Source organism: Sesamum indicum, linkage group LG13, assembly GCF_000512975.1.
Source record: "Sesamum indicum cultivar Zhongzhi No. 13 linkage group LG13, S_indicum_v1.0, whole genome shotgun sequence".
NCBI classification, from domain to species: domain Eukaryota; kingdom Viridiplantae; phylum Streptophyta; class Magnoliopsida; order Lamiales; family Pedaliaceae; genus Sesamum; species Sesamum indicum.
Window position 1 is genome coordinate 4,707,072 of NC_026157.1, and position 26,595 is coordinate 4,733,666.

A 26,595-nucleotide genomic window follows, 5' to 3' on the forward strand; every position below is an offset into this window, starting at 1 on the left:
TAAATTAGAATATGTGGGTGAGGAAAAGATGTTAGGGCATGCAAGAAAGCTGCCCAAAATCATGCCCATGTTTCGGAGGCATTCATTAAATGTTCTTTGAAGAAAAATAGTAAGAGACGAAGTTTCGTGTCTTGAGTAACATCATCGATTAGTGTCTGAAACTGGCATCATATATATCCCATCTCTCCAAGCATAAAATTGGAAAAATGATTTTACTCATATATATATATATATATATATATATATTAAAGCCAAAAAAAAAAAACATCCCCACCTCCAATTGAATTTTTTATTTCGAATTTTGTTGTATATTTTATTTTATTTGATATATTAAAATAAATAATATAATTTTTTGTATATATAATGTGTATTTTATTAGATGAAACAGAAAATGCAACATAATTTAAATAGAAAATTTAGTCTGCAAAACCAAAACAGTGAAATTAAAGTCTATTTTTAAGATGATAGCCTCCTAATATTCGAAATTTAATTTTCATATATCCAATTTAAAATATTCATGAAACATTTTTGTTTTAATATCCAAACATATATATGAAATACTACATTAATCAAGTTTATATAGGATTTTGTATTAAAACAAAAATCATTGGTAATTGTTGCTTTAGGATAATAAATAAATGCATTAATCTTTTTTAACTTTCATGGAATATTGTGGAGAAAATAATGTAAATGACATTATATTAAATGAATTTGAAATTTATCGTCATATTATTAAAAATAGCTCAAAATGAGAATTATAAAATTTTAAATATTTTGAAACTATAATTATTCAAATGCGTATAGTAGATTTATTATTATAGATTTGAATTTCTTAACTCCAAATACATCAATACAAACACAACAAAACAACAAAAAAAAAGAAAATCAACTCTGATCAAATTGGTTATACTCAATCAATAATATAATTAAAAAAATTATTATACCTATTATATGTATATATTCAAGTGTTAATTACACTTAAACCCCTCTATAAATATGGAACTACACTTTCTTCAAAAAATAAAATAAATTACAATTATACCCCTTAACAAAATTCACCATTTACAACTAACTCACTTTTGTTAAAATTTGAATGAAAAATATTGACGTAAGCAAAAAAATTAAGTAAATTTTTTATTTTATCCCTCATTTAACATTCTCATATAATAATATTGTAATGTTAATCTCACTCCATATATACATATATTTACATTTATTCTTTTATAAATATAAAAATATACATACGAATGTTAAATGAGAGAAAAAAAAATTAAGAATTATGTAAAAAAAAAATTGATTGACGTCAACATTTTTCGTATAGATTCTAATGAAAAGGAATTACGTGTAAATCGAGATTTTTTGAAGTAACATAAGTGTAATTTTTTAAGTTTTTTAGGAGAAAGTGTAATTTGTATTTTTAAATGGAGAATAATGTAATTAACCCTATATTCAATTATGCTTTTTAAATTGCACATGGATTATATAATAAGCATAAATTAATTTAAATGCGGAAACCCAATTTAAACTAAAATATTACATGGATAAACAAGAATCATATGGTGTCGTCATACCTTAATAAGAAGACTCCACTTGTTCAAACTAAAACAAATAAAAACAAAATCAAAGAAATAAAAAAAGCATCTTGTTTTTGGCACGAGGTTGCGGCGGAGCCCAACAGCTCCCCAAATCTCGCCACCGATTGCTCCCTTTCTCGTTCAAACCAATAAAAAATACAGTAATTCAAACTTACCAACAAACGGAGAAAATTAGAATGCAAGAAAACCAGACCAAACCCACCATCAATCAAAAACCCTGTTCATATTTCGACATGCATCCAGAGTTCTTGTGAATGCATGTTCTCTCAATATGGGGCTGAATAAAAACATGAGAATAAATCCCAGAAAAGTACGAGGAAAGGCAAAATAGATTCACAGAGTTCGATGTTTTCTGTCGCTGTTTGATCTTCTGCTGATTCACATTATCATCGCATGTAGTCAAAATCTCAATGTGAAAGCAGAAGCCCAGAAATAGAAATTTTTCCGGTTGAAAGAAAGCCAACTTTCAAAAGAAAATAAACGCATGTATATATATATATAATAAATGTGTGTATGTGAAATTTTTCTGCATGATTATGATTCTTGATTTGTATATATCAGTGTGTGTATATGTAAATATATGTATAGAGATGAACTGAAAAGGGTACAAAAAGAAGGCTATAATTATTTACACATAATTTAAGCACTAGTAGTACGGTTTAATTTAACTTTGTGAAAATCATGGTTAAAGATCAAGAATTTCACAACTAAAATTAACCTCAGCTCCATTGATTAATCATCACTCTCATCATTACTCCATCTTACTTTCTCTACTGTAATAATTTCTACTCTGAAGAACAAATCCAGGACTCCACCATACCTTCTCCTCTCGTGGCTACGTTTTCCGGGCCCTTATCGCCGTGGAAATCAGACGAAGAAGCCGAGTAGTTTATCTTCCCGTTGTAATTACCGCCATTGACAGGCCTGATTTGAGCTTGATAGTCGTCTCCTTCGTCGTGCCTGTTCACCCCGTTATTCCTCCAGGTTCCTGCATTATTGTTGTCTGTATTATGATGATCATCATGATCGTTGTTCCGGGCCCCGATTTGATCGGTGGAAATCAGGTTCGGGAGGTCGCTCAGGTTTGCAGAAACATGGTTTCCAGGGCCTAAACTGAATTCCTCCAGGCCCCCGATTTTGATATTGTTTGACGGGATCTGCAGATCGAATGAGCCCTGGAGAGGTTTTGCAGCCATGGCGGAAGAACTTGAGAAGAGAAATTTCGGGTTTGTTTGGAGGAGAGAAGTGAGGAGTGGGTTTGGAATGTTGAAAAGATTCGGACTTTGAGTAATTGGCAGTTGGTAGTTAACTGGAGTAGTTGAACTAGAGGCTGATGAGCTGCTGGTTGAAGGAACTGAAGAGAAAATATTAATGTTGTTAGTAGTAGAACTTAAGAGGGAAGAAGAGGAGGAAGCAAGAAATGACGGCGGCGGCGACTGGACTTTCTGGGGAAAGGGACGGCGTAGATATGGCGGCGGGGGCGGCTGCGCCGCGTCCAAGGCGGAGGATCTCGTCCCGAAGAGATCCAGCCTGGTTCTCGGGAAAGATGAACTGTTGAAAGGCGGGGCGGGAATACCAGTGAATTCCTGAACCATGGCTCTGAAATTGGTGGTGTCCGTGGTCAGAACAGTGGTTGGCGCGCGCCTGGAGGCTCTTGATCTTTTCTTCGGGTTACGCGCCGCCGTCTGATTCGGGTTCTGCGCCGTGCCAGTACTGTTGTTGTCCGCCGATCCAACCGCTGCCGGGGGTTGAAAAGTGGACATGAAGGGCGGGGGAGAGGTGGAGAGCATGGGGTGGATGATGTCGTGGGAATTCGGGTCGGATCTTAGAGATGTGGGTCTGGGCCAGGAGATGTTGGGATTGATCAGGAGTGATGAGTTGTTGAGGTTTTGGTGGAGTTGCATATAGTTGGAAAGTGGGTCGAACAAGGGTGGTGGTGGTGGTTGGTTGGAAATGGAGCCGACGACATGGGGCTGTGGACGAGTACTACTCATGAAAAGAGAGTCGGTGGCGCGTGAATCGTACTCCTCATCACCACCGCTGGATGACTGGAGGCTGCCACTGTTGCCAGAATCCATATTCTTCTCTCTCTACACCAAGAAAGTAAATTCTGGAGAGCAAAAAGAGCACCAATCAGTACTGTTAGAAGGAATAACGTAAGATGGGAGACAGAGATATGGAGAGAGATTTTGCACTACACCAACTCAGATTTTCTTCCGCTCATCACCACAAAACCATTAAAGAGAAAATAACAGCCACCGAAAGCCGAGAGAGAGAGAGAGAGAGTACCCATGACTGCTTAAAAGCTCTGATCTGCAAAGAAAGTAATTTCTTCCAGCCCACGTCGTTAAAAAACTCAGAGACCAAAGGAATTGATCGTCACAGAAAAGCTTCTTCTTTCTTGCTGCAAGAATTAGGGTTTCATCAAGAAACAAGTTAACAAAAGAGGGTTCTATTTTTTGCCATTTCATTCATCCCTAAAATGGAGAGGGGGAGAAAGGGAGAGAGAAAGAGGGGGAAAGGGGAGCGGGTTAGCTAATGTTTTTGCAATAAAAAGGATCAGAGTGGGGTCGCCATGAAAGAGGAAACTGTGCTTTGAGAGAGAATTGTAAGAGGTCAAACAGGAGAGGAGAGAGAAAGATGAGAGAGAGAGAGAGAGAGAGACTGTTCTCTTATTCTTGTTTGTGGTTTGTAAGAATTTTACAGTGTGAAAGGTTGAAAACTAAAAGAAAAAAAAAAGGGAAGATCAGAGCTGAAGCTGATCAAGAACAATATCTCTTGTTCTTTTTCCTTACAAAAAATAAAAAAAATATTATTGATTTAGCTTTTTTGTCGTGGGATAAAGAGGAAGAGAGTACTAACAGCCAAATTGGACAAGATGGTTGTTGAAGTGTACCAAGAAAACAGAGCCATCACCATTTCTTTCATACATTAATTAATTTCATTAATTTCCCCATAACATTATATCCATCTTTTTTTTAAATTTATTATTTTAATTTCTTGCCAATATATGTTCAAAATAAAATTATGATTTTTTATGATTATTTTTATCAACATTATCCTTTTTCAAAAATAATAATACAAAACTTTGCACTCTTTAAATTATATGTTAAGAATAAAATTGAAGTCTTATAAACAAATTCCAAGTTATGGGTTCGAAACCCACTGAATGTGTGGGTATTTATCTCATTGTATATGAGTGTTTGTAATTTGTATGGTTTTAGTTATTTGTTGAATTTATATAATTTGTTTACTGGTCTTTGTCATATTGATGTACTAGTTAAATCGATGTATTACTAAAAAAAATATATCTGTTAAATCAGTCAATAAAGTCTAGCTGACACTATTTAAAATATAATTTTTTACTACGATTAATTACTATAGCCAAAATAAAAATACCGTAGCAAATACAAATCAATTACGGATTCATAACAGCCATTGTCCGTTGTTTCTGTAGTTTAGCCAAAACATTAGTCATGACAAAAATTATGATAAATATTTTGGCTATGGCTAGAAACCACGACGAATTTTGATTAATCATTGTAAAAATTTTAAGTTTTTGATTTGGTTTTATTTAACAGTGGTTAATAGCATTGATTTATCACGATTTTTAATCAACTTAATTTTCTTGTAATATGAAGTGGCAAAATTGAGTTAATTTGAAATTAAAATATCATTGGTAGTTTGCATTAATGATCTATATTTAATATTAATAAGTGACGTATACTGATCATCGTTGATGAAATTCATAATGTACTTATAATCGAAACCCTCAAAATAAGAAATTATCTGTTAAATTCTGAATCGGGCCAAAATAAATCTATGATTTTGAGAAAAAGCAGTTAATATATTGTAATGATAAATTTTTTGAATCATAAACTGTTCTTAGACCTTAACCAAAAATGGGAAAAGAAAGAACACTATTACTGGAAATGTTCACTCTGTTTTGTTTTATTTTTAACTTGTTTTGATATGTTTTGTGAAAATAAAAAGAGAAAAACAAAGATAAATAAGAATGTGTCAGAGATAGTGTGTATGTTTGATTTATTTTTGGAGATAATATAAAATATGTATGGTATGTTTGATGTCAAATCATATCTCTTTTATATATATATATATATAATGTATATAATTTTTTTTAGTTATATGGCCTATAATTAGTATAGACTTATTTTGATAAAAAAATAAATAAGGTACTATTTTAAAATATCTCAAAATACCATCAAACTTTTTAAAAAAAATTAAGATAAATATTGTTCATGTTTTAATCCATCTCGAAAATGAAGTAAAATTGAAACCAAACATTATGGTTGTTTCTATATTTAACAATCATAATTTTAATTTCTCGAAAATGTTATGGAATTGTTGATAAAAGGAAAATAATGCAAGGGAATTATGTGTACTTGTTTTTGTTTATGATGATGAGATCAGTTAAAATCAGAAGCGTTGTTGTATTCCCGGGGAGGGGCAGTGCAGGGCAGAGGGCACCTGCACCGTATGATTATTTACCACAGTTTTGACCAAGTCAAGAAAGAAGCTGATGACTGATGAGATTCAGGAATCAAGAATGACTAGCTAGGGTTATAATTATCAAGACAACAACCTATGTATGCTGCTCAATCTTGTGCACTTATCACCCTCATTTCAATACTAACATAAATCATTACATATAATTTTTTTTTATTTTTTTTACTAAATAAATTACAATAACTCATTGCAATACACTAATAATAATAACTCATAAGGGGTATTTGTTAAGATATTTGTAATTTCAGGAGGGTATTTGTAATTTTTCAAACAATGAGAATGCATTTGTAACTAAGACAAATCTCATGAGAGTTTATTGTAATTTATCCAATAAATTATAAAATTTACATTAAGTGGACAATACCCATATGTCCGATATGACTCGAACTCATGATAAGATTTTGTTCATGAAATCACATCTTAGCCTTAACCTCTAAACTAAACATCATGGGTTGCTCCTAATTTTTATTAGGATTATTTTTTAGAAAAAAATAAAATCAATTTCATGTTTGATAGAATCAGAAATAATTTCAAGAATTGGACTGTTATTATTTTTTTTATAAAAGAACTAGTTTTTTTTTTACTTGTATTAAAATAATATATATATTAATTTAAATTTAAAGAAACATAACCTGTTGTTATTTTCAATTGTGACTTTTTATTCCTGTCAGGGATGTCCTACTTTTGTTTTCTCCTATTTAAATTTAAATAATTATTTCTGTACACTTGCCCTCCCCATTAAAACCAGAAAGCGATAGTTGAAAATAGATGTTTTCTCTTAGCCTTTTCTTTTCTTTTTCTTTCCGGTTGTTTGTAAATTTTGATAATAAAATTTTATTATTATTTTATAATTAAATTATTTTTCAACACTCTCAAGTTTTACAATTCATAATTTTCTCTATAAAAATAGAAGATATTGTAAACATCCGTGAAATTCTAATTCGGACTCGACTTGATCAAATTTGAATCAATTATATGGAAAGTACAATACATTTGTGTGATTGATGTACAATTCAGAAAAATCATACTTACTCAGTGATTGGTTTAGTTTTTGACTAAATTTAATCCGACTAAGAATTTTGCATAAACACACCTTTCTTCTCCTTATTTTGCTCTTTTTCTTGTTCTGATGTTGAGATGGATGGATCAGCTCAACAACACACAAAAGTTGGCTGCAACCATCAGAACTAAAATTGGAACACTGTTTTATATTTATTGCAATATTCATTGTACAGGAGGAGATGTCGATCGACTCACTGACTATATGTTTCTTGAATTCTCTTAATATCGTACAGTTGTGTAGAAATATGCACCACGGAGTATAGTTAGCATTAATTTGTACGTACAATTCTTCATACTAACTAATATGAAAACGTATGTACGTCGCGGTACATACAATATATATGTATAGCTATATATACATAAACTACTTAATTTATGTACGAAATTAAATGTTTCAACACTTTTAGTCCTCTATTTTATTGGATTTTTTTAACTGATTACAATCTTGGAAAAACTCGACACATTTAATCCTATATTTCACCAAAACTTTAAAATGATTCCAATATTGAGAAAACTCGATAAGTTTAATATCATAAATTTCGTAAAGTAGAGGATTGAGTGTGTTGAAATTTCTTAATTTTAGAAAATTTTAAAAATTATATAAAACAGAGAACTAAACGTGTTGATTTTTTTTTTTAATTTTGGGACCATTTAACTCTTGAAAAGATTAAACCCCCTATGGTCAACACTTTTTGTTAATTTTAATATTATTTTAAAAATTTTGTAGGGTACAAAATTAAAAATATTAAATCTCCTGTCTTGTAGGACAGAAATGTAATTTTACCTAATTTATTAATGATATAATAATAGTAAGAAAAAGTTTACAAGAACCCTCGAAGTTGGGTTCGTAGTTCTTGCCTTCTACCAAGTCTACACGTAATGTAATAAAAGCTGATGGCAAGTGGTTCAACTCTACCCTTCTACATAGTATAATCTTATTGCATACCATAAATATGGCTTTTTATTAATGACTAATTACTGTAATTTAAAAGCAAAAAAAAAAAAAAAATAAATATTAATTAATTAACTATGATTGCTCAATGACTATTACTCATTATTTCTGGAAAAATGTACACCAAATATTAGCTGCAATTAAAAACTATAACAAATAATTTGGCTATACTATGATAAATGTTGATAATTGTGGTCCAAACTCAATTTTTGCAAAAATTTTATTTGACCATGATAATAATATCGTTTTGTTATGATATTTAATTAAGCCGTAATAATATATAGGGTGAAAAAAATTATTTATTATTTTTAGTATATACATACCAACTATGAAAATGTAAAAAGATAATATTAAATTATATTAATAGTTGATGTATATATCATTTAATAGTTTTACACTAGAGAAAAAGGTCCATCTAAACATAAGGACACTGTCTGGGCCATATAAAGGCGATAGATTATTATTATTATTATCTTTATTATTAATAATACGATAAATAAATTATAATATCTCATCTTCATATATCTAATAATTTTTTAAGTTAATTAATACATCAAAATGACTAACAACGTGCATTCAATGTTCTTTTCATTAATAATTTAACGAAAATGGATAATGAGACGTAAATTGCACATTTTTTTAATAATTGATTCTATTGAAACTATACATTGTGCTATATACAAATTGTATAATATAAGAAAATGTAGGTTTATCCCGAGTTCAACTACACGAACAACGAGCTCCTAAAGTGTTATTGTTGGGGTCCCAATGCATAGCCGACAATGTTTAATTATTATTTTATGAATGGTTATAATTTTCACATGGAACGTCATAACGTGGGCAAGTCAACCATGAATTATGAGGGGGTGTGTGAAAAATTCATCATATACAGAGGAGGACAACGACTTCTATGGGATAATCGAAGAAATCATTCAATTGATATACCTACTTATTCCGAACTTGCACATTGTTCTGTTCAAGTATCATTGAATCGATCCAATAAGAGGCACAAATGTATGCCCTCATTATCATCTCGTTGATGTAAACTTCAAAAAGGTGTACCAAAAAGATGAACCATTCATATGGGCATAACAAACAGTACAAATATATTACACCGAGTACCTAAGTATGTAGATAGATAAAGTGGGTTGGATGACTGTTTGCAAAACCGAGGCTCTAAGAATAGTTAATGAGTCTCGATGGACTGATTTCGCATATCAGTCGGAGGAAGTTGTACCAGTCACTGAAGTTGCTACAGACAATCAGACGTATGATCTCCATGATCTCGATGATATACAAATCTTTGTTGATCTTTTGGTTGAACAACAACAATGCGCAGGTACATCATGGATGCAACATGTTCAAACTGATAATGAATAAGACGAGGATGATGAATATAGCTTGAAAGACTATGAGACTAATAAATATTAGGCTAGATAATCTAGTGTTTTGTAATAAAATACTTCAATTTTGTAATATTGTATTAAAAAAATTATATTTTTTTAAATAAAAATTATTTATTTGGAATGGCCAAATATTAAAAAGACAGTTACAAATGTCATAGTGTATTGCGCAAATTTTTTGGCGCCATCGGAAAAAAGTGGAGGGAAATGAACTTTTGTAACGACCAAATGTTTACTTAGTTGTTACAAAAGTCGATCCACGTAATATTAATGACGGCTAAAAAACCAGTACCATCCTAAAATTGTAGAACAGTCTAAAAAGTCGTTACAATATTTGTTCTATTTCAAAAATTTATGTTTGCAATTACAATATCTTAAAATTCGGGAAGTTGATTTAAACCAAATTTAAATATATACAAGAATGTGTCTATTAGATCATATTAGACGGTATAATTTAAAATCTCATAGTCTAATCCAATGATACACCATTTTGAATGATTACTGGATGTGATATCTCAACATTCATATCCCAATAAGGCTAAATTTTTTGCAAATGTATTCTATTGAAGTATGATCATATCTAACAGTTTCATCAAAATCTTGATGGCCCGATTAACCCATATAGTTCAATAATATAAAATCTTAGTTACATCAATGGAACACTAACATTTATGAATATAAAAATTTATTGCATATTGTAAACATATGTCGCGTTTTCAGCAGAAAATGCGACTCTTGAAGAGAGCCGTACAATTTAAATCTCAACCGTTCGATGAAGGCGGGAATTGAATTGGGAGAAAAATTAGGTCACGAGGAGTGAAACCCTACCATTTTGAAGGGAAATTAGGGCGCAAGCTGAATTGGGACATTTTGACAGAGTGATTGCCTGATTTGAACAGACCAAGACACGTGTACGGTGCTAATTTCGTCTGCTTGGGAATGGAGGAAAACTGCCCTCTGTTTTTGTTGTTCTGCAAGCTAAAAGCTCGGCCAATAGGGACTACTTTTAGGATCATTTTTTCAGATTTTATTCTTCACCATTTTAATGTAATTCAGCTTTAGTTTTTATGAGTTTTTGTCTCCATTACCATGTAAAAGGAAAGGCAAGATGTGATGAACGGTATAATGAAAAATCCTCAAATTTCCCTTCCATCTTCTCTGTTTCTTCTTCTGCATTCTCACCCCCTTCTGCTTTTAATCATTTATCAGAAAATATAAGCTCAAACCATTACAATATAACAATTTCAACTATAGTTTTTTTCCATGTATTTCATTTACATAATTCCACATAATGAATACTTTTTTACAACATTAAATTGTTCAGTACGAAGTTTATGGGAGATCACTCATCACAACCAGAAGATAATCCAAGTTCTAATTCTAGTGAAGAGGTGTGTGGACAAAGTATCTCATCTCGTATTCTTCCAAGAGGTTCGAACAGTGAAATGCAAGTAAGACAATTTTTCACTTTTGTTTTTTTTATATTATTTCTTATGCATTAAAAAATTTCTATTATTGTTTTTTTTACTATTATAGGTTGGTGAAACAATACCTTTAAAATTTGAAAATGAAGAAAATACAAGACAAAGTGATGATATTGTATCACATGGACGTCGACGGGGACCCAACAATAGAGCTCAGAATCCCGATCATCCACAAGGACAAAAGTGACAGTGGTCAACAATCGGTAATTTCAAAGCTTCTAAAAAATTGAACTTAATATATTCATAAATACTGTTAGCTCTATTTCTTAATTTTATATATTTTTTAAATTTATTTTGTCAAATAGATTTATTGAAAATGGTGTTACACGAAATCTCATAAATGATATTAAAGATATTTTCACTGAGGCATGGCCAAGATGGCAGGCAGTGCCAAAAGCATCTAAAGATTTACTACGAGAGAACTTCAAGGTAATAAACACTATTTATATTTAATCCAATTTATTCATTGCTAAATTACATAGATATATTTTTGTAATTATTTAATGTGATTTATTGTTTTGAAATGTGATAGTTGAGATACTGGTGGGATAATCTAACTGACGAAGAAATAAGGAAGGTGTGGAATGAAAATGCGAGTGATTGATTTAAAGAGATGGTGTACAAAGCTAAGCAAAATGCACTGAATGATGCGCACAAACAGTTAGGTAGATGATCAGAGATGAGTGATATGATATATAGAGGTCCTTATTGATTGAATAATTAATTATGGAATGAGCTAGTTGAGAAGTATTGGGCCTCAGAAGATTATGCAGGAAAATATTGAACTGCCCAAAAAAATCATTTGACTGAAAAAAATGGTTCGATAATAAAATACACTGGTGGTTTTATACCTATAGGGGCACATAGGCAAAAAATGGTAAGTTTTAAGTATAAGTTTTTAGATATCTTTTATGCAATTTTTTGACATGTATAATATTGTTTTGTAAACTATAGGAAAAAGAACTTGGTAGAGAAGTGACTAATCTTGAGGTATTTCAAAGATGCCATAGAGAAAATAAAGAAATTGGGGAGTTCATAGACAACAAATCTAAAAGAATTAGTGTAAGTATAATTTATTATTGGTATTTAAATATTGGTTAGTATATATATTGAGAAATTTTTTTAGACTTTTATTATATAAATGTTCCTTTTTATCTAATGTACTTGCACAAGAAGAATACCTTGAAAAAACGGGTTGTACTAATGTTTCTTCCCAGCCTTCATTTGATTATGATATTGCTGGAGGTTTTTCTAAATGATGCTTATATGGATTTGGAAGTAGCTCCTCATGTACAAGTGCAAGTTCAGTAAGTTTTACTCTTAAAGTATCTGAGGAGAAGTTTAATGAGTTAACAAAAGTTGTAGAGGACTTGCGCTCTAATGCTACAAAGATGGAAGAAGAATTTTCAAGACGAGAAGAAGAAAATAGAAAATTTCTTGAAATTGCTCTTGAAGAAGCTCGAAAGAGGGAGGCAGACCTACAAGAATTAGTTCGAAAATTATTTCAAGATGTGGGATACACAAATCATTAATTTGCTGGTGGGTCTGGACAGTAGGAGCAACAACATTTCGGAAAGATCATTAGTTTATTTTTTCTGTTGGTTGTTTATGAATTTGTTTATGTTGATTTGGATGGTACTTTGATTTTCGTTTGTTGATTTGGGAGTGCAGACATTGATATTATTTGGATGATACAATGACATCAATTATATTATTATTGGTTGTATTATGAGTATCTTTTCTGTTACAATTTATTGTTCTTGGTTTGAAAAATTCAGATTTTGGTATTGATTGAATGTATTTGATGGTATAATGATCAAGATATTAATTTGGGTACAGAAATCAAAAAATTTACCAAAAAAATAAAAAAAAATTAGAGACGAAAAATTTTGGGAATCAGAGACGGTAATTTGTAAGGATTTATAGATGGATTAGAGACGAATTAGAAACAGAATATTTTGTGCATTTCAAAGACGGAACTACCTTCATTGACAGATTAGAGACGGAATTACTTTTTTATCGACGGAATCAGAGACGGATTGCCTACAGAAATCAGAGACAGATTACTCTAAATTTGTTCTTGTTTGTCGATAGAAGCAGCAACGAAATGTTCCTCATTTAGAGACGGAATATTTCCGTCGCTAATTTTAACCACGGGGCTTTCAACCACAGAGTGTGGCGATGAATTTTTCCATCACCGATATATTTTATAAAACGAAAATTATAGTTAATTTCCGTCTCTAATACCCTATTTTCTTATAGTGAATATTTGCAATATATTATATTATATATGTATTGTATATGTATATATATAATTGAAAAATAGTTTTTAAATTACTAAGATTTGGATCGTTCAATTTTTAAGAATTATAAGAAGGGTCTAACGGGCAATTAAAGACAAATTTTAACGTTGCTAAACTTAGTGGAAGTGGAGTGTGCAATATTTTAGAAAAGACATAAAGTTTTTTTTTCTCTTTTTAATAATATAGGAAGTTTTTAGCTAAATTCTAAAATTACAAGATACGTTTATACAATTTATTTTTTTATTTGAGTAGAATATTCATAATGTTCCAAATAATGACACGCTATTCTTAATTATTTCAAAAATTACCTGTCATTTACCCTGTTTGCAAATGTGAATATAAACTAAAGTTCAAAGTTTGGTGCATACAACACGAACTAGTTTAGCGCAAAACCATGATTGGCCCATAGAATTGATCTTGGCCACCTTTCTATGATTCTATCTATCTTCTTACCCTATCAATTAATTAATTAATAATTATATGAAGATTAATTAATTACAAGTGATATTAATTTTTATTTAAACCTGGGAATGCGAATGATGACGCGAGAGTTGATGGCGTAGAAGTTAAGATAAGCTAAGATAATTAAATACCTTTAATCAAAGCTTTTACCTAACCCCCAATTAATTACAAATATATATATATATATATATATATATATATATATTAAGTGATTAGACACCACTTTCCCTTTCTTCCTTCTTCTGCATATATTCTACTTTTGCCATCATATACATGACTCATCTCCAACTCATTTTTTTCTTTTTTGTTTATTTTAAAAAAATAAATACGGGTTATCTGCAATTTCTATTTTAATATTTTCTTTAATATAAATTGAATGTGAAAATAATTAAGAATATAAATTATAGATATTATATTATATCACCAACGAGATTAATAAATTTTGCATTATGTAAATTAATAAAAAAGTGTATTTTTTGTTCTATAACTCGGAAGAGTGGCAATTTTTACTTTGATTTTAATTTTGTAATTACGGATAATATTTAAAAGGTCCAAATTTTGCAGGAGAATTCCAATTTGCCGACATATAATTTAGGAGGGTTGTCATTTGGCAAATATGTGCCTTTCTCTGAGAAATTGATATTTTTTTTATAGAAATTTAAATAAAAAAAATACTAAGTTTTTTAAATTATTAAAATCAAAATAGACTAAAAATATCACTCCGCCACAATAAAATAGAGGACGAAGAATGCATTTTTCTTATATTAATATGACATCCAACCAAACTATTTAATACATATTATAAAGGTCCATTTAAATACCATATACTAAGAAATAGTTAGAATAATTTAGTAAGACTGTAAAACCTGTGCAAAAAGATATAAAACATAAATATTTATGTGGTCAGAGAATGCACTTATATATATATAACTCAAAATTAATTTTATTAGAATGAGATTTCGTAAATTATAATAGAAAGCAAACCACAAATTGTTTATATCAAAACTCTTGTAAATTATGTAAAATTACAAATTTTCGTCCCAACGAAGTATATATTAAGTTGCGATCAATAGATTTAAACATAATATTAATTCAGGTATAACCAATTTAAATAATAACAAAAAAAAAGTAATATTATGATGAATAAAGTCAAGAAGGTCACGGATCGACAGTACTCTTAATCATAATAATTTTTTTAAAATTAATTATTAATAGTTAAAAATGAACTAAGAGACCAAGTCAACAATTGAGAACACACATACACATTAGTAAGTCTACTTTGAACTTAAACTAAAGAAGATTAGGTTTTAGCAATTAATATCCTAATTCAGTTGATAAAAACAATCATTAATTGCTCCTCCTCTACCTCAAAATTTGTAAGAGAAATATAAAGGAAAAAGAAAAATTCTGAAAATTCAATTTGTTCTAATTACAAGATAATTCAGGTGTGAAGGACGTGAGATGGGTGTTTTCCTTATGGAAGACTAAACTTGTATTTATAGAGGGAGTGCTCTCGTCTGTTGAGGGTATAGACCCCTTCCGCAATTCTTGTAGAAGTTGGTTGGGATAAGGGGTAGGTTGTCCTTATCCGCGGTTGGAGTGTTTTAATAGGAGTCTCCTTCAGTCTAGGGAGACCCGACCTGTAAGGAGTTCTAGCCGCCAGGAAGTCCCCCATTGCTTATGCAAGCTTCTTTGTCTTGGGAGTCGGGAGACTCCTCGCCCGTGAGGAGTCCTAACCTCTAGGGAGGTCCTCTTAGGGCCGATATGGTCCAAAGGTGGTTGCTGATACTTAGATCGATGAGGAGCTGGGACTTTTGGACCGAATATTTTGGCAGACTTTGATCATGATCCGAATCGAAGGATGTGCAGGGCCTCCTCCCTTCCTCCGGGCTTCTTGGACTGTTCGGTTCTTTCTTTTTTTTTTTGGCTGCGTGGGCCTCTTTGGGCTAACTTAATTTTATGCACATCAGTAACCCTTCCACTTTAATAAGTAGAGATTTCGACACTTATTAGAGTAAGCATCTTTAGAGGTGAGGTCCGAAGAGGTAGTGTCTTTTTTTTTTTTTTTTTTTTTTTAATTTTTCTGAACTCCTGCAAAGAATGTTAGCAGCATAGGTATGTTTAGAAAAAGAAGTGCTCACTTCGTGTTTGTATGGAGCAGGGCTTTTTATGAAGGTGCCTCCATGGAAGAGGCTTAATGGGTGCCTTTTGTGCCTACTTCGATGTAGGGCTTTATTTTTTTACAAAAGAATGTTAACTAACAAATAGGTCTTGTACGAAGCAAAAATTATTGTGCCTCCTTAGAGGAGGGCTTATCTCCTTGGAACAGGACTTAGGGACCTTGTTGGAGGAAGAGTAAGGTATCCGCCAAAAGCAGGTTTTTAAATGCCTCTGCGAAGGAGGGCTTAGGTGTCTGCACGAGACAGAGTTTATAAGTCCCCATAGAAGGACCTATGTGCCTGCCCGAAGGAGGACTGGGGTGCATCCATGGAGGAGGCCTATGTGCCTGTGTGGAAGATAGGGCTTTTTATGAGAGGGTCTCTACTTGGGGGAAAGGCTTTAATTTGAGAAGTTTGAGAAAGATATCTCCCTGGTGAAATCCCTACAAAAAGGACATGTTAACACATTGAAGGTGGTAAAATAAACCTCCAAGATTATTAAGTTAGAATATTAAAGATACTCCTTGAGAAGAGCTTGTATGTGAAGATTTATTAATTGAGGGAGATGCTTGCCTAAGGGCAAGGCTTATACCTTGAAGGATGCCTGTTTGGGAGTAGGGCTTTATTATGAGAAGGATGCCCGCTTGGGTGGCAGGGTTATTTTTTGAGGGGGACGCCGCCTGGGGGGCAAAGGCATCTGGGTAGAGTAGGTCCTCATCCTCTTGTTCCTTGCGTTTTTTCACCAAAGACTTCATTCTTGTACTCCCTAACCTCCTCCAAGTTAATGTATTTTTCAGCTAGTGCTAGGAGATTGTAAAAAATTGAGAGAGGGCTTCTTAGTTAAGAACTTGAGGAGATCCCCACTTTGTAATCCTTGCTTAAAAGCACAAAAAATAGTGTATTGGATGTAGTAGTAGGGACCTCTAGGGCCGCTAAGTTAAAACATTGAAGACACTCCCTTAGTGACTCTGATTCTTTTTGTTGTAATCGCTTACTACTGGCAAATTGTTGGAGACAGAGAATCGAAATTCTCCAAACGACCAGATGGATCTCGAGGGCAATTGATTGAACCATTGTGGGACCGTGTGAAGGTGGTTATGAACACACGACACTTAACCCCCGTAGTGTAACGAGGGAGATAGAAAACATTCTCAAAGCAGGAGAAGTCATTCCAGTTGAAGGGAAGTTCATCTGCTAGAATTTCTTTGCTGAAGGGGATGCATGCTGCTCCTCCAAGGGCGCTCCAGCGAACTGATACTGTACGTCTTGGAGGCCTTTCTGTAGGCGCTCCAGATGTGCGAGCCACTAAGCACATAAGCTTATTTTGAGTAGATACCTTATCGCTCCTCCAACGAATCCTCCAAGTCGTGCTCCAAGAAGGCACTTTCAAATAAGCCCTCTTCCGAGGAAACACAATAAATCTTGCTCCGTACATGCACAACAGTCTACTCATAATAGACACATCTCTATTATTAATATTTTTGGTAGAAAAATAAAGCCCTACACCCGAATAGGTACAAAAGGCACCCTCCTTCGTGGAGACACATAAGCCATGTACTGAACAGGCACATTTAGAAAAAATCCTACTCATACAGGCATGAAGTAAGCTCTTCTTTCTCTAGGTATGCTTATGCTATTAACATTTGTTTATAGTAATGCGGAAAAAAAAAAAAAAGGCTCATTCTTTAGGCCAATCTTTTCCCTCTAAGATGCATACTCTAATAAGTGGAGAAGGTTCACTTATTAGAGTAGGGGGGCTAAATGATGCTCAAAAAAATAAATTGCCTAAAGAGGACCAAGCAGTTCAAAAGAAAAAGAAATCTCAAATCTTAGAGGAATGCAAGGTCTAAGTTGCCCCCATGGAAACCCAACTTGGGTAACAGCTCAAGATGCCCCCAATAAATCCAATCCAAGTAAAGCCATAAGGGAGTTTAACAGGAGGCGCCTCCAGAAAATAAATTGGCCAAATCAATAAGGGCCCAGATTCACGAAGGCCACATAGGCACAAGGAAGTTTAGGAACTTGAAATCCCCAGCCAAAGTCAAAGCCCCATATCACGTGGCGTCCACTGACGGCCTAGGTGACATCCACGTAGGATCTCTAAAGGCATACCTCACATAATCAGATAAGAACCAACAACCCTTTGGGGACACATGGCGCTTCCAACCAGAAGTAACCTATAAATCCTAAAAACTTAGACCCAGTTAGGAAAAACCGTCTCCTCGACCACCTCTTCAAAAATCTGGGATGACATACTTATCTTTAGAAGATACTTTCATCCACAGTAGCCTCTAATCGCTCCTCGAGAATCGCTCTCCAACTCCGGTCAAGAGATAACCCTTTATCGAATTCGAGATGGATCATCCAATCATCGGGAACCTCGTTGAATCGTTATCTATCCACTTTGAGATCATGCTCCAGTAATTTGCTTTAACCAACTTATGGTTGTCTATAGAGAGCTCCTCCAGCAGGAGAAGGCAACTTGAGCCTACGTACTATAACTTTCACCTTCATTCTACCACTTTAGCTGAAAGGAACATTGTATTTCGTACTTAAATTTTCATTTCGATATCAATCTCTCAGTCGCACACAAAAATCGAGCAATAATACTCTATTCATCACTCATTTACATTCTTTTATTTTTTAGACTTATTTCACTACTTTCAACTTCAAGTGGATCCGAGCATCATATTTTTTCGTGACATTACTAATTAGATTAAACTATAAATTAAAAGTGGGACTAACACTATGGCTTAAAAAATATAGTAAATAACATTATCTATTATGTTCAGATAATTTATATAAAAATTTAAGTTTTAAGCATGATTAATTAACATATGTCGTAGTTTTATTTATAATAAAATATTTTTCACTGATATTCAATTAATATTTTTTACCTTTTAGAAACAAACGATAATAATCTTTGTTAATTAGTATCTATTATACCTTTATATAATTAATTAAAGAGCACCATTTTGGTATCTTCAATCTTTATGATCCTGTCAATTTTATTTATTTTTAATTAAATTTTTCCTCTCTCTTCAGCTTTCATATCTCTTTCTCTTCTCTCAATCTTTTTCGAGCAATTTCTCATAAATTTCTTCAATTTTTTAATATTTTATATTATCCAATTAATATATATTTGTACAAATAATAATAAATTTTAAAATTTAAATTTAATTTTACACGAATGTGCCGCATATACTACTATATACTAATAGATAACACCTTTTTGGTGTTTCTCTTTTTCTAATCAGCTTGTTTTTTCTTTTCTACGCATTAACTTCAACATATTCCCCACTATATATCTACAAGTGTAAAAATTACTTTTTAAAGAATTGTTTTTTTTTTGTTTGTGTTTTTTTCTCTTTCTCCTACTCTAAATATTGACTTTCAAATTATTTTTTTATCATAATCATTTTCTATTGTTATTTTTTCTACAACCAAAAAAATAAATAAATTATTTATTTTTTTTTTGTGCACATGAATTGAATGTGCCACATACAACTAGTACTATATATTAAATGAGAGCACTCTTTTAGTGTCTCACTTAATTTTAGTATGGCATTTATTTTTAAATTTTAAAATTAATTAGTTAATTATTTCTTAACTTCTACATTTATCATGATTTTTCATAACTACCTTTTGGTAGCTATTTTCTTTCATGCATTTTTTTAAAGTTTTTTACATTATTTATTATCTTTAGTTGTCATTTTCTTTATAAATCAAAATATTTATATTATAATTTACTATCTTAATATACTGCAAGAATAAGAAAGCCTTCACCAAAAATTCGGCAAAAAGGAAGATTACATGGCCGAGACTAACTGAAGGCAGATCTGCGATTGGGTGGCAGAGTTGAGTCTTATAGTTGGACAATCGTTGATACTCCAACCAGGCTACGATAATGACCACAAGTGGAAGAAGAAAAACTCAAACTCCAACATGTCGAAGAGGTGGTTCAAAAACGGATACCAAAAACTGACCCATATCTTCTCCAAAACAGACCCGAAAAACAGAGATTTCCCGACCCTGAAAGGCCACCCCGCCGCCCAGCAACACGCAGAGCAAGTTCTTGAATCCCACTCAACTCTCAAACAAAAGACCCAAACCCTAATAAAAGAGTTCAAGATTTACAGATGGAGCCCCGACGACCCGACCCAGAAGCAGCCTTATCTCCAATCCTACTTCCTCGATCTCTCCGCCTGCGGACCCATGGCAAAATATTAAACCCTCCATGCACCTTCCATTCACTCAATTCTTCCTGCGGTTTCCTTGAATGAAGTTTCTGACGATTACTTAAGAAGCGTGGTTCTTGGTTGTAGGTTCTTGACGCGCTGCAGAAGATAAAAGGAGAGGATGATTCGAGTTTGAGCTACAGGAGGTCTTGTAGGGAAGGAATATGCGGATCGTGTGCGATGAACATTGATGGGACGAACACGGTGGCGTGCCTTAAGCCGATTGATGCGGACACGAGTAGGGCCACTGTGATTACTCCGCTGCCTCATATGTATGTGATCAAGGATTTAGTTGTGGATCTCACCAATTTCTACCAGCAGTACAAGTAAGAATCATCATCCTCTCTTCATAGACTGACACTGTTCAACTCAATTTCAGTAATGGTCTAGGCCTATAATTTAGGGTGTTTTGGAGTCGGTTCGACAGGGAAAAAACACAATTTTAGTTCCGAAGGTGGCATTTAAATGCAATTTTAGTTTTGAGGGTACGGGATGAATTGACTTTCGTAATCATGTTAGTTTAGCTAAGGGTTCACTCTAAGTTTGCTAGGCTCTCATAAATTGTGGCAGTGTTTGAATTGTTTTTTTATAACAAAAATATAAAGAAATAAGCCTCCTGTATTAATTTAAAAAATGCAATGTAAATACTAGTGGGATTTTCTTATGTATCTTAGCCGAGGTTATAAAATTGGGAAGTTTTGAAATTTTTTACGGGAAAAGTGGATTAAATTGCTAAATAAACTTTTGATTTGGACTAAAACTCTGATACCTATGTATGTTGGATGCAAATTGCAAATCATTATCATCGTCTTTAGCTTATGTTCCCTATAACTATAATGCAGGTCCATCGAGCCATGGCTTAAGACGAAGAAGCCCCCACCGGACGGCAGAGAATACAGGCAGAGTATAGCTGAAAGAAAGAGACTAGATGGGCTGTATGAATGCATACTATGTGCTTGCTGCAGTACCTCATGCCCTTCCTATTGGTGGAACCCTGAGGAGTTCTACGGGCCGGCAGCACTGCTCCACGCTTATCGTTGGATTTCAGATAGGTCCATCTTCGTTCTCATCATATGATTCTTAGTATCTTGTTGATGTATGTTAACACACACATTCAACTCAATGTCTCTATTTTTTGACAGTCGGGATGATTATACAGAGGAACGACTGCAGGCGTTAACTGAGGATAAAACACGGTTGTACCGTTGCAGGACTATAAAAAACTGCACAGCTACATGCCCCAAGAGCCTGAATCCCGCGAACGCCATCAACAAGATGAAGACGAGACATCTGCTCTCTCAGCCGGTTGAGGAGACAGAGCATCGAAATCGACAGGCCATCGGCCAGGCTTAGCACATTCTGTGTAGGACCTGCATATGCAATTTGCAGTGCAGATATTTGAAAGTTGTGAGGGCTTTAGAGAGGGCTTTTGAGGATTGACACTCGGAAAATAATGTAATAATTTCAGTTGCAATATGTTGAAAATTCTCATTTTTGAATTTCTGCTTATGACATTATATATAGACATAAACTAGAAAAAAGATTAATTGATAAATTTAGAGAAACTGAATAGTCATCTACATTCTTCATGGTATTTCTTTTTAAATTAAGGTGGATGGAATATTTCAATAATTAGAGGTAAATGAAAAAAATGTACTTGAATGATTTATAGATAGTTATAATATCATACAATCTAATCGTCTAAACAAACATAGAAATGTCAACAGAAGAACTATTAATTTTCAAAAAGAAATAAATGCAAATTGAATATATTCGTTAGATTTCGAATATTCTGAATTTGGTTTTAATGTAAGATGTTGAATATTGAGTTTCTCATAAATGACGAGAAATGAAGATCAATATAATAGTAAAAACATTATGATTAAGGCTGATAATCGATGAGAAAAAAATTGATTAATTAAAGTAAGAGTAAATTGAGGGCAATTTTTTTTTTAATTAGCAGAATTATTTTTATGCCACAATTATGGTAAGTGTCGCTTTTAGTCCCATAAAACTTATAATCACATGTTTTTAATTTCAAAGAGTCATGTGTGTTACCGTTTTGAGACTAAAAAGTCATCGTTATTTTTAGGACTAAAAAATTTCAAAATCACATTATCTAAGACTAAAAAGACGTGATTTTGAGTTTTATGGGACTAAAAGCATCACCTGTCATAGTTGTGGTACCAAAATAAATTATGTCCTTGTTTTATGGGACTAAAAAATGTTTTGCCTGTAAATTGATGCTCTTTGAGGTTAGGCTAAAATATATGAACACTTCTTCATTTTATAAAATTACAATTACACCCTTTGAGGTTATAGTTGTAATTAAGATTAAATTATATTGACACCCCTTGAGGTCAGACTAAAATATACAAACTTTCTTAGTATTTTACTAAATTACAATTACACTCGTTGAGGTTATAGTTGTAATTAAGATTAAATTATATTGACCCCCTTTGAGGTTGGACTAAAATATATAAACACTCCTTATGTTTTACAAAATTATTATTATACCCCTTGAAATTAAAATTAAAAGGCTTGGACAAAGAAGAATCTTGAATACCTTAAATTCCACGGGGCAATTTCTTGTCCTTCTGAAAATTCCTAAAATCTTGCGGACCTGATTTCTTACAAGGCCGAGAGCATGTCCGAGTCCCACTTCCCTCCACACAAACAATCAAAGAAAAAGAAAAAAGTGTTCGATGAAAGTCCCCACTCAAAATTACAACAAAAGATAAACATCCAAATTGTTCTTCTCTTTTCTCTCTCTCTCTCTCTCCCTGCCACAAAGGTTTCTTGTTTTTCATTTCTCTCTCTCTCTCTCATGCCATTATCTCTCTCCAAAAATCCATTCCTCAGACGGAAAGAGACAAAACAAGGAAAGTGAAATTGCTTGGGCAATGGGTAGTGATTCCCCTGGAGGCTCTCAGATCGTTTAATTCAAACCTGAAAGTCTCTCTTAACTGCCTGTTTAGAGAAATCAACATAAATTCTCGACATGTTAATTGAATGCAATCAAATACATAAACGTTTCTGATCATCAAGAAATGAACTTCTAGTTTTCTTGATTCAGTTTCATTGCAATTTCTTCAGTTTATGATACAAAAGCTGCATGCATGTTCTTCTCCTGTACATAGAATTGACCCATAATAACACAAGGGTGAATTCAAGTCTGGTATGGGAGACATTTCCCCTGAGAAAAAATCAGGGTGTGGCCTGTTAACTGCAGTTTTTGGTGGTAGGGGTTTATGGACTAGAAAATTACCCTCCTCAGGTTCAGTTGAAGCATCCAATGCAAAGAATGCGGCCCGTTCTCCCGCTATAGATGTACCCAAAACACAAAAGGTTGGGCATAATTCGGAGGTCTTGGAGTCATCAAACGTCGAAAAAGATAGAAAACAGGTAGATAGAATCATATCCCGTCCAGGCCAGAATTATTCCAAACCTGTTTATCAACAGAATCAGTCCCCATCTGCACGACAGCAGAATCAAGCTAGGAATCAAGCAGCAGCAGCTGCAGCCGCCCAAACGGGCCATGGCCAGGCTCGTAAGGTGCCTCAGGCTGCGGTTGAAATCTCCGGTGAGCTTGAGAGCATGATCTCCGATCATCAGAAATCGAAAGGGGCTGGATCATTAGTCAGGGCATCATCTAGTAACGTAATGTTGTATGGCAATTTGGGGAATTTGAGGCACGCCGGAGACACTGATAACGGGAATGTTCTTGATTATCTTCCGAGGACAGCAAATGAGGAGCCATTGCCTATTAATGGGAAGTACAGCCCCACCACCAAGAATGAGGCCAAGAAAAATGAAGAGCCTGAAAAAAAAGGTCCCTTTTGCAGGGCTGTGTCCACTAGGATGGACCCTGAGCAGCTGAAGATTTTAGGCAATGAAGATTACAAGAATGGGAAGCTTGCAGAGGCTGTTGCTCTATATGATGCAGCAATCGCCATTGACCCGAATAAGGCATCTTATAGAAGCAACAAAAGCGCAGCGCTGACTGCTATGGGAAAGCTTCTTGAAGCAGCATTTGAATGCCGGGAAGCCATTCGAATAGATCCGTTTTATCAACGAGCTCATAATAGATTGGCTACTCTTTATGTCAGGTAGGACTAGGAAATTTGCATATTCAGGCAGTAACTTTTCATCTTGCATTCTTGAATTTGTGCCTGTTTCTTTTCATCTTTCCTTGTTCTTCAACAGATTAGGAGAAGCAGAGAGGGCTATGTATCATTTCAAACAGGCTGGATCAGACGCTGATCCTGATGCGATGAATAAGGCTCAAAAAGTTCAAACTCATTTAAACAAGTGCACGGAGGCAAAGACTCGACGAGATTGGAATGGTCTATTGAAAGAAACCAGCCAAGCTATAGCAGCTGGCGCTGATTCTGCACCATTGGTAAGTCATTCAACATGCCATGTACAATCATATTTTCCTAGCATATATATTAGTCAAACTTAATAAACCTTTTGTTGGTTTCTTTTTCTGAAGATATTTGCTTTGAAAGCTGAGGCCTTGTTGAAGCTTAACAGGCACCAAGGAGCTATTGAAACCATGACGAAAGGTCCAAATTTTAACATTGATGAATGCAAAAAATTCTTTGGTCCTTTCGGAAGTGCAAGCTTATTAATCGTTCATGCACAAGTTGACATGGTTGAGGGGAGGTTAGAGTTCTATCTTTTATTTCCACGTACCTTCCATTTCAATTACAGAGTAGCACCAATAAAAAGTTTAACTTGCCGAGGAAGAATAAAAAGTTTGTAGAAAGATTATTCCATTCGACAATTCACGGACATTTACCCAGACGAGCCGACCCATATTTGCAGATTCATGATTCTGTTTCTGTGTTCACATGTACATTGAGGATCAACATAATGCAATTTTGATATTTTCCCTCAACGTGAAAAATGAGTCTCTACTTGGACAAATTGATGTAAACTTTTGTTTGTACTGTTTATCCAAGTGATCATGGCCTAATACATATTGACCATGGGAAAACAGGTTCGACGATGCTGTTTCAGCAGCAGAACTTGCATCTAGGCTTGACCAAAACAACAGAGAAGCAAATATAGTATTGAGGAAGACAAGGGCCGTGGCAACAGCCAGATCAAATGGCAATAAGCTGTTTAAGGCAGGGAAATATCCTGATGCTTGTAGCGCTTATGGGGAAGGGCTCAACCACGATCCGCACAATGCAGTCTTGTTGTCCAACAGAGCTGCTTGCTGGTCCAGACTTAGCCAGTATGATAAAGCGATAGAGGACTGTAATGCCTCACTCAATGTCAGCCCATCTTATAGCAAAGCCAGATTAAGAAGAGCTGATTGTTACGCCAAGGTGATTGTCTAGATCATCACATAAATGTTTAGCATGATTTTCCATGTGCCTGAATAATTAAATAAGCAGTTGTAGGCTTCTTAACTTAGGACAAGATACTTAACATTAATGAGCATTGTTGTCCCGAGTTACAGTTTCATGTGAAACAATGATTTGTGTAATAGTAATGTATTTCTTGTTTTGGGATGGTAGATCAAAAATTGGGGGGCGTGTTTACAAGATTGTGAAGTGTTGATAAGAGAAATTCCAGACGACGAAGAGGTGGGGCGGTTGTTGAAAGAGGCGAAGGCACATCTGAAACAACATCGAAGGAATCAAGACTTGAGCAATGGCCATGCTGCAGGCATGGTTGTGACTTGATACCCCTCAGTCAACTTCCTTAAGGTAAACTTTCACATTCCCTAGTTTAAAGTTAAGGTTAATTACATTAACCTCTCCTACAAGATAGTCTAGTTATCTACTATAACCTTCCGGCCTTCCCTCTTAAAATTAGAAAAGACTCCCTTGTGCTATTAATCATAGTACGACTGCACTCTTATGTTTCTCGAAATAGAACATGAGAACATCCCATCATATTTCAAAACAGTACCACACAGCACGCAAATTGTAAATTTCGAGGGAGATTTTAGTAATTTCAAAAGGAACAGGGATGCAGTCAGTTATTACACCAACTTTTGGGCGAGGTCGTTGAATTAACCATTAAAATTATTGATCTTGCATCAGTCAAAACAACTCAAGTAGCTGGTTTAAACTTCCACATACACTAGATCTTTTTGTCTTTTCCTTTTCCAATACTGCTGCATATTTGTTAGGTGCAGGTGGAAGATCACCCTACATTAGCAAAATCCAAGGGAGTAAACTCATTTCCAAGCTTCATAATATGCAAGAATGGATCAAGAGCAAAGGCAATTCCAGGAGACAATCATGAGTTGTTAGAGAGAGCTCTATATGTAAGATATTATGTCGTTGCATAATCTCTTGAAATATTTGCCAAAACCGAAAGCGCCACCTGCATCAGCCGCCCCCGGCTGGCCGCCGTCCCAAGATTTGAAGTGATGAATCTCTTATACT

At 33.8% G+C, this 26,595-nt stretch overlaps 3 protein-coding genes across 4 annotated transcripts; 2 read left to right on the forward strand and 1 right to left on the reverse strand.

The window, feature by feature from the left end:
- On the reverse strand, nucleotides 1,660-4,267 carry LOC105176470 (uncharacterized protein PB18E9.04c). The gene is made up of 2 exons (XM_011099284.2): nucleotides 3,885-4,267; nucleotides 1,660-3,705 (listed from the first exon to the last, which is right to left on the reverse strand). The coding sequence occupies exon 2, from the start codon at nucleotides 3,671-3,673 to the stop codon at nucleotides 2,381-2,383; it is 1,293 nt and encodes a 430-aa protein (XP_011097586.1). The 5' UTR covers nucleotides 3,674-3,705; nucleotides 3,885-4,267; the 3' UTR covers nucleotides 1,660-2,380.
- On the forward strand, nucleotides 9,289-21,662 carry LOC105176471 (succinate dehydrogenase [ubiquinone] iron-sulfur subunit 3, mitochondrial). The gene is made up of 5 exons (XM_011099285.2): nucleotides 9,289-9,475; nucleotides 19,846-20,165; nucleotides 20,273-20,511; nucleotides 21,028-21,237; nucleotides 21,328-21,662. Exons 1-5 carry the CDS (start codon nucleotides 9,289-9,291, stop codon nucleotides 21,536-21,538), a joined length of 1,167 nt encoding a protein of 388 aa, XP_011097587.2. The 3' UTR covers nucleotides 21,539-21,662.
- LOC105176472 (inactive TPR repeat-containing thioredoxin TTL3) lies at nucleotides 22,923-26,595 on the forward strand (the record flags this gene model as incomplete). 2 transcript variants are annotated; one of them, XM_011099288.2, is given in 6 exon segments in its annotated part: nucleotides 22,923-24,294; nucleotides 24,392-24,587; nucleotides 24,681-24,853; nucleotides 25,191-25,524; nucleotides 25,717-25,908; nucleotides 26,337-26,595. In XM_011099288.2, coding segments are annotated over 5 exon segments (1,800 nt in total). In that variant the 5' UTR covers nucleotides 22,923-23,365.

Bases quoted from the DNA above. Each gene is read 5' to 3' on its own strand.
- LOC105176470 (XM_011099284.2), bottom strand. From the start codon at position 3,673: ATGGATTCTGGCAACAGTGGCAGCCTCCAGTCATCCAGCGGTGGTGAT.
- LOC105176471 (XM_011099285.2), top strand. From the start codon at position 9,289: ATGACTGTTTGCAAAACCGAGGCTCTAAGAATAGTTAATGAGTCTCGA. The intron at 9,476-19,845 runs GTACATCATGGA...TACTCCAACCAG, and splicing joins TGAACAACAACAATGCGCAG to GCTACGATAATGACCACAAG. The intron at 21,238-21,327 runs GTCCATCTTCGT...ATTTTTTGACAG, and splicing joins TATCGTTGGATTTCAGATAG to TCGGGATGATTATACAGAGG.